The sequence below is a fragment of the Eucyclogobius newberryi genome, unplaced genomic scaffold (genome assembly GCF_026437365.1).
Source record: "Eucyclogobius newberryi isolate DKJ021-1_F unplaced genomic scaffold, fEucNew1.0.hap1 SCAF_14, whole genome shotgun sequence".
Classification (NCBI taxonomy): domain Eukaryota; kingdom Metazoa; phylum Chordata; class Actinopteri; order Gobiiformes; family Gobiidae; genus Eucyclogobius; species Eucyclogobius newberryi.
Genome location: NW_027315768.1, coordinates 14459061 through 14466236, shown reverse-complemented (window position 1 = coordinate 14466236; position 7176 = coordinate 14459061). Strand labels below are relative to the sequence as shown.

At 41.0% G+C, this 7176-nt stretch overlaps 1 protein-coding gene across 1 annotated transcript; it reads right to left on the bottom strand.

The window, feature by feature from the left end:
* Window positions 1-6314: 6314 nt before the first annotated feature.
* Window positions 6315-6678, bottom strand: rprma (reprimo, TP53 dependent G2 arrest mediator candidate a). Its single transcript, XM_072444021.1, has one exon. It carries the CDS (start codon window positions 6647-6649, stop codon window positions 6341-6343), a length of 309 nt encoding a protein of 102 aa, XP_072300122.1. The 5' UTR covers window positions 6650-6678; the 3' UTR covers window positions 6315-6340.
* Window positions 6679-7176: the final 498 nt, after the last annotated feature.

The following is a 7176-nucleotide window of genomic DNA, read 5'->3' as shown; positions in this document are numbered from 1 at the left end:
AAAACAGGACCAAACTGCTCTGGTCTCAAGTATCTGCAAAGCCACAGAGCTCAACACAGAAAAGCTGGAGGCACTTCACGTAAAAGAAAGACCTTTTCAACAGTTTGATAAAAAATACATGTTCAGTTGAGTTGTTGTGAAAGGTCAGAAAACACATTGTGGCAAGCTATGGAAAAATGGCAGTGGCTCCAAAATGTTCTTGCAAATACCAAAGAAGACACATATGGCCAAATGTACCGTATACATGCTGCTATACGCGCCTCTACTGCAGGTATGAATCAAAGTACATATGTTCATCTCACTGGGAATATAAGACAGTATGGCGCAGCTTACATAAGATTACTTTGTTGTATAGCGACTTGGACAGGGATAAATTATGGCACGGGTTATTAAAAGAATGTATACGGAATTTTCTAGGGAGTTCAAATGTATGTTAGCGCTAAAATCCTGTCTCAGTATAACCTACATATTGATGGCCAAGCAAGCTAGCATATTAGCAACTGTGCTATTAGCAAAAGTTTAAAAATGGAGGCTTTACAATCATGCTAAGAGATCATTTGCTGTTTTGAGTGTGCAAATTGCATAATGTTGCACAAATTCTAATTCCAAGCTTTCTTGCAGTAATTGAAAAAAAAAAAAAAATCTGCTTACCTTGGAGTCCACTAAGTTCCCCCTGGTTACGATAAGGCTTTAAATTCTTCTGCAACTTGGAAAATCCACTTAGAAAAGATACAAAATACTTCAAACTCCATTTCTGCCTCGAGTGCTTTGTCAGAAAGTTATTACTTTGCTTGTAATGGTGTATGGAGAAAATCTTTGGAAACAAACGTAATGGTTCAGTTCAGACATTGATGCAGCTGCCAGTGAGCTGCCTGCATAGAAAGTCAATATGCAGTAACACACTTAACAAAAAAAATTGAAATGGATTTTTGGAGTCAACATCAAGTCATATCACTATTATTTTAATGCAATAAACAGTCATTAGATATTTGCATGACCGGAATGAATAATGAGCCACTGCTGGGAATCCATAAAGGCTTTGTAATGTATCATCCGAAAAGGTCATTTCTGAGAGCGGGGCTGGAGAGGGGAAAACTCCATTAGACTTTTGTTTTATTTTTTTACAGAAAAGGTTCTAACTTGAAAAGGACGATGGAGGAAACAGCATCAGCCACATAAGCAAACTATGGACTGAAAGAAGTGGACTATCTGTCGTTGTATGAGTGCATTTGCTGCTGAAAATTGATGAAAACTCAACTTATATTAATCTGACCTCACGATCTTCAGAAGAGCTCCCACTTTATGTTTGAATACGTAAGAGTCTGCCCATCTCATTTGCAATCGCTCGTGCCATTGTGATGCTGAGCCTGCCTGCATGACAAAAAAAATGGAAAAAAATATCAGCTTTTTTTTTTTTCATGGGACTGTGTGTTATTCAGCTTTGATGCAGCAGAAAGAAACAGAAGTCTTATAGTCATCTGGACACTGATTATAGCCTGTCCTGATCATCTCTTTGTTTGCACTGTTGACATTGGTGCTAATTAACTTGACTGAACTAAAGAACGGAACTTCGGAGTTTATATTTTATGTATTTTCTTGTGTCGTGTCAACTCAAACTGACAGACGGAGCAGAAGAACAATGAAGAAGAAGAAGAAGAAGCACATTTTGTTCACATGAAAGCTGCAGACTTAAATGAAATAATCCAGTTTCAGATTCATTTTGTTTTTCTTAAACCGCTGCACTGCTGATACTGAGATAGAAATGTCAATTCAACTTTCTAATTGAGCCGTCTGCAGAAGTAAAGTAATAGTACTATTAAAGTGTGTTTCAGTGTGTGTTTACTTGGCTAGGTTTTTTCAATGGTTCTCCTTTAATTTCCCTCATCAAACTAAAACATCTTCTAGTTTAATCTTTTTCATGACCAACATTGTGGTTCATAATCTGGAGAAAAGTATTACAATACAGTCGCCCACTGCTGCTGCTGTTTGCCCCAGTATAGTACAGTATATACAATAGGTGTAGAAGTATTTGTGCTGTAATTGCAATAAACTTGACACTACTTTGTATACTTCGGCCAAGTTCGATGGATCTTCTCGACTTCTCCACCGATCCCGTCTCTTTCTGTGCATCTCTGTTGAATCCCCATGACTCATCCCACAAGTCTAACTAAAGTCTCCTCATAATGGACTCATTCTGCATGGATCGGGCGCCGCGTGACTTCAGGCCTTCGCCGCCGCCGCCGCGTGATGTCAGCAGTGGCACATTGGAGAGCTATTAGCCCCCCCCCCCCCTTCCATCTCCCACCAAAGACCACACAGCAGCCGGACCTCACTGCGAAGAAACCACAGGATGAAATCAATGTCCTCCGGAACCAATGGCGTTTAGACAAAGAAGGGAAAAAAAAACGGGGAAAACTTGTCAACTGTAGATGACGCGAGTGGCAGGTTTCGATGAAAGATAAAGATCTGCCCGTGAAGAGGGATTGATGAGGGGTCGGCTTGAGGAGAAGACGGGGAGATGGTTGTGGCGTGCTGTTGCTGCTGCTATTCGGGGCTTTTAGTCACTATCCAGTTCATCGACTGGACTCCAATTGCCAGCCAATCACAGCAGAGAAAGCCAGGTCCGCTGCAAGCCTACAATCAACACCCTGCAGATGCTGCCACGGCCAACAGATCACATACAGTAAGAGCAGGGAGGGAGGGCAGAGTCCAATCCAATACAACCTTCATCTAATATACAGTACGTTTGGGAACGAGAGGAAGCAGAGTTGTCTTTATTGATGGTCTGGAGGTTTTGAAAGCTGGAATTTTAAAATATTCTGCAAATGCCAGAAGGATGAAAGACACCGCACATGTTACTGAATTACTTTTACATTTACAGTAATTTTGTGTTCTGACAAATTCAGACCCTCCAGATCCCCCTCTACCATGACACTAGAGAAACACAGGGGTTTAACCAAAAAATATTTCACAGTCACAGTCAGAGTTAGGATTAGGTTTAGGAACAGTTACTTAGGTTTGTAAATGGTGCTGGGATATCAAAATTGTGCATTTATCCCATTCATAACAGTGTTAACAGATCGGCGGGAAATTAAAATGGAGGTTAAAATGTTATTGTTTTTGCTCCAAAATACAACTAAATATTGATAATGGGGACACAGCCATGGACCGAGAAGTGGGTGAATATTCTAATTCAAACCCGAGAGATGGAGGAGTAAAGTGTCAAACAAATTACCTGGAGATTGTATTAAATAGTTGTAGATGCCGGGATATGACACTTTGTGGGGTCATTTTGCCAAAAGGATTCTGCTAAGCTAAACACACTTCTCTCAACTATTATTTGTCGCAGTTTTTTCATATAACGGAGAAGTTGGTGAATATTTTGATTAGATTTTTCACCAACTTCTCCGTCCATGGCCGCTGTGGCACCAGTATCCATATTTTGTTATATTTTGGGGCAAAACGATAAGATTTAATTTTTTTATTTTTTAACCCAAAGGGGGGCGTGGCCGTAGCACTAGCCCAAATGTACCTGTGTGACTTGAGACATCTATTGTTATAGACCGGATCAGGGGGATCAGGGGATCAAAATGTCCCGGTACATCAGTTCTCAGAGGTGCAGTGTAATCTCTAATGCTGATTGAGGAACATTTCTCCAGGTCTTGAGCCAGGATCTTGGTCAGGATATGTAGATTAGCTAGTGATTACATGACAGTGTTTCCTTTATTTGATCGCTGGAGGAAACAACTAATCATACAAGCTCAACATTCTTGCTCTATAGTTGCTTCAAAATGTCACCCACCTTGATTTATCCTCAGAAAATTTGACTTTTCCACATTATCAGAAAGAAGACAACACGTAAAACTGTGGAATTTAAGTTACTTCACCAAAATGGACTTTGTTTATTAGTTTTTCAGAGCTAAAACTGTTTAATTGTCATATGTTTTTTGTCATGAAGTAGCGTCTTGTACAAATGACAGTGAAACAACGCGCTGTTAAACCTCGGCCAGTAAAATGGTGGCGCGTAGTGTACAGTGTTCCCTGGTAGTTTGCTCTCTGCTGGATATTAAACTGGTGCTATGTTTTCCTGGGAGCTATTCCCAGCGCTCCCTAATGAAAGCAATCACAGCGTGCACAGAAACATGCGGCGCCAAATACAGAAATGAATTCAGTCTGGGGCCATGCCTTAAAATAGTTAACTGAGTTTATACACATTTATTACACTCACAATACAATCTTCTGAAGAGCTATTTTAAGCCTGCGATTCGCTATTTTCAAACCATTGTGTTTGCATAGAGGCCAATTGCTAATACGAGTAGATGAATATAGGTCATGGCAAACATTTCGAACTCCAAAGTGAGTGCGTAGGAGAGAACGGACTTAACCTTTAATATAATTGTTTCTTTGTTGTAATGAGAATTTCCTCCTGAACTGAAATAATCCAGTTAAAGTTGGGACTTCTGCCAAAGCATCGTGGTAACATTTCTGACTACCGTATAAAATTATGTAAATACAATATTTTATGATGAAAAGTCCTTCTGCTGGTCCGTCTCAGGCCATGAGACAGCAGGCATCCTTTTATTTTGCCAACACATTTCAACCGAACGCACGACGGCGATCAACAGACCAGCAAATGATAAACATTAAGTTCTGTAATTGGATTTTTTACAGCAGCGTCATAAAACCTGGCCCCAAGTTTTATACCACTGTCAATCTATGAAACTACACCTTTTAGATTTAGAAAAGAGGATATTGGCCGTATATTCCAGCCTCGTTAAATTACAAACGAGTTCTTTGTGTTGGTCCAATGCTTACAGTAGATACCGTGAAAAGAAAGGCGTCTGAAGTCAGTTACATTTACAGTTTTTAACAATGTAAAAAAAACAACAACATACCACCAACATTAACAATATCAAACAGTAGATATAGATTGTATAGAGGTAAATTTACACCTTTCAGTGCTGGTTAAGGATGACGAATACTGTAATTATTGTCAGCAGCTTTAGACGGGAAAAAACTATTGCATTTCTAGAATTCTATGAGACTCTTTAATAGTTGCATTCTCAAACTGGTGGAAAGGCATTTTGGGGAACAGTGAAGTGTCTCAAATGTTTAGCCCGGTAAGTGGAGCACAGATGGACCGTCACAGCAGCATATTGCCCCAGTGACAGGCCGATCCCAGCTGAGAGTGTGAGTCTGCACCTGAGGGAGCTGCAGGGGCTGGAAACCTCAAGACATGAGATCAAGTCACAGAGAAACAGTGAGTTTAGATTAACAGCGGTGCTTTTGTTTCACGTCATTCTGTGGCTCTTCCGTGAGGTCCGTAAATGGCACGATACTTTGAGCTCTGACAGGTTCTATAGGATTAAACTCAAAGCTTCTATCTGATAACCTAGACTCGCTTTTAATTAGTGTAATGTGTCTGGTGACGGTCAGGTTGGGTAACGTTCATCTATGCTGTTCTCAGAAGGAGTCACTGCTTATTAGTTTGTAGTTTTGTGACTTTTATTTTGATGCAATTTGGTCTGTAATCCTTTTGCGGTTCCCATTTCAAATATAGTGTCTGCAGATCATAATGTGCATTTGTTATTTCATATTATAAAACGTCTCTGGTGCCATTTCATACAATTTAAACATAGATCAGACAAACTATTATCTAAGTTAAAGGACATTAATCAAAATAATCCAATGTTTTCAAGCGCGTATATTAGATTTAATGCAAATGTATTGAAATCAATAGATAATAATAAAAAAAGCAATTGAAATATACACCATTAAGTATAGTACTGTATTGTTTTAATCCTTTTTTTGACAGATTTTTCTTTTACTTTTGATTCTCTTGATATAGTCCTTGATTTTTACATTTGATGTAAAAAAAAGAAGAAGAAAGAAAACTAAGTACTTAATGCATTTATTCCAATAACAAGATTACATGACAGTATGTGCTCGTCCTCTCACGAACACTAAATATGAACCATCAGGAAATACATAGGCAGTGAATATAGTTGTATGCCGTATGCAAAAACACATACAAGTACACACAGTACATGATAAACAACAAGCCTACAGATTCACCATAGCATCCGCAGCCAATACTGTAGAGGAAGAGGCTGCTCCAACTGAACTGAGATGAAGCATGTTTATTACAGGAGTCAAGTAGAAACGAGGAGGCTTTAAACGCACTCTACCTCATGTGGCATTGAAAACCAGTGGGAATAAAGTCGAGGCACCAGCTTTGACCCGTGTCCGTGTCCGTCAAAGCGGCCGTCAGTGTCCGTCAGTACCATGGACAGTCCGGTCAGTACCATGGACAGTCCGGTCAGTACCATGGACAGTCCGGTCAGTACGCTCCCACTATGACCGCCTCCGCCTCTTTGGACGGTCTCCGGTCCGACACCAGAAAGTTGATCATCCCCTCCGACTTGATGAGCAGGTTGCAGCCCAGAAAGAAAATGCCAAAGACCACGGTCAGGGAGAGCACGCACATGACCGCGATCTGGACCACGCGCATGATGAACAGGCTCCTCTCATCCGGGGCCGCCGCGACGAAGCCGTTGTCGGTCACGACGGAGGAAAAGTTACAGCAAAACAACTCGTCCGTCTTGTTGAACAGACCGGTGTCCGTTTGGTTGAAGCCCGTGCTATTCATATCCACTTTTTTTTATTTCCAACAGAAGGAAAAACTTGAGATGAAATGATCCCAGGGAGAGATTGTCATTTGTTGTAAAGTTGGAGAAGTTCCGCGGCGTGATCGCACCGTGCACTTGTGGCGTTGGAGAGGGCGCTTTGCATGCTGAGGCTGTCCGCGCGCGCACTGGAGCCTTCTGCAGAGCCGCGGTTAAATAGCCCCACGGCACCTGCCCGCGACATGCCGCGCGCGAGAGAGGCAGGGCGAGCGCTGCAGGAGCGCCCCCACGTGGTCAGACTGTGCGTGACCGTGCCATGTGACGCGGGACGCACTGGTCTGAGACGCGCAACATGTGCACAGAGCAAACAGTGGGATATGAAGGTGTTTTTACTGTGTCTGACTGACTAGGATGAAGCTATTTCTGTGTGTTTATCCTAACTGATGTAAATAAGAGTGTTTACTTACCATTAGTATTAGTATTATTTAGTCTAATGCTAGCTATTTTTACTTTATTATTATTTACTTTATTTTATCTTATCTTATCTTAT

What these genes read in the sequence shown, in the direction of transcription:
- rprma (XM_072444021.1), bottom strand. Translation starts at nt 6,649, where the DNA reads ATGAATAGCACGGGCTTCAACCAAACGGACACCGGTCTGTTCAACAAG.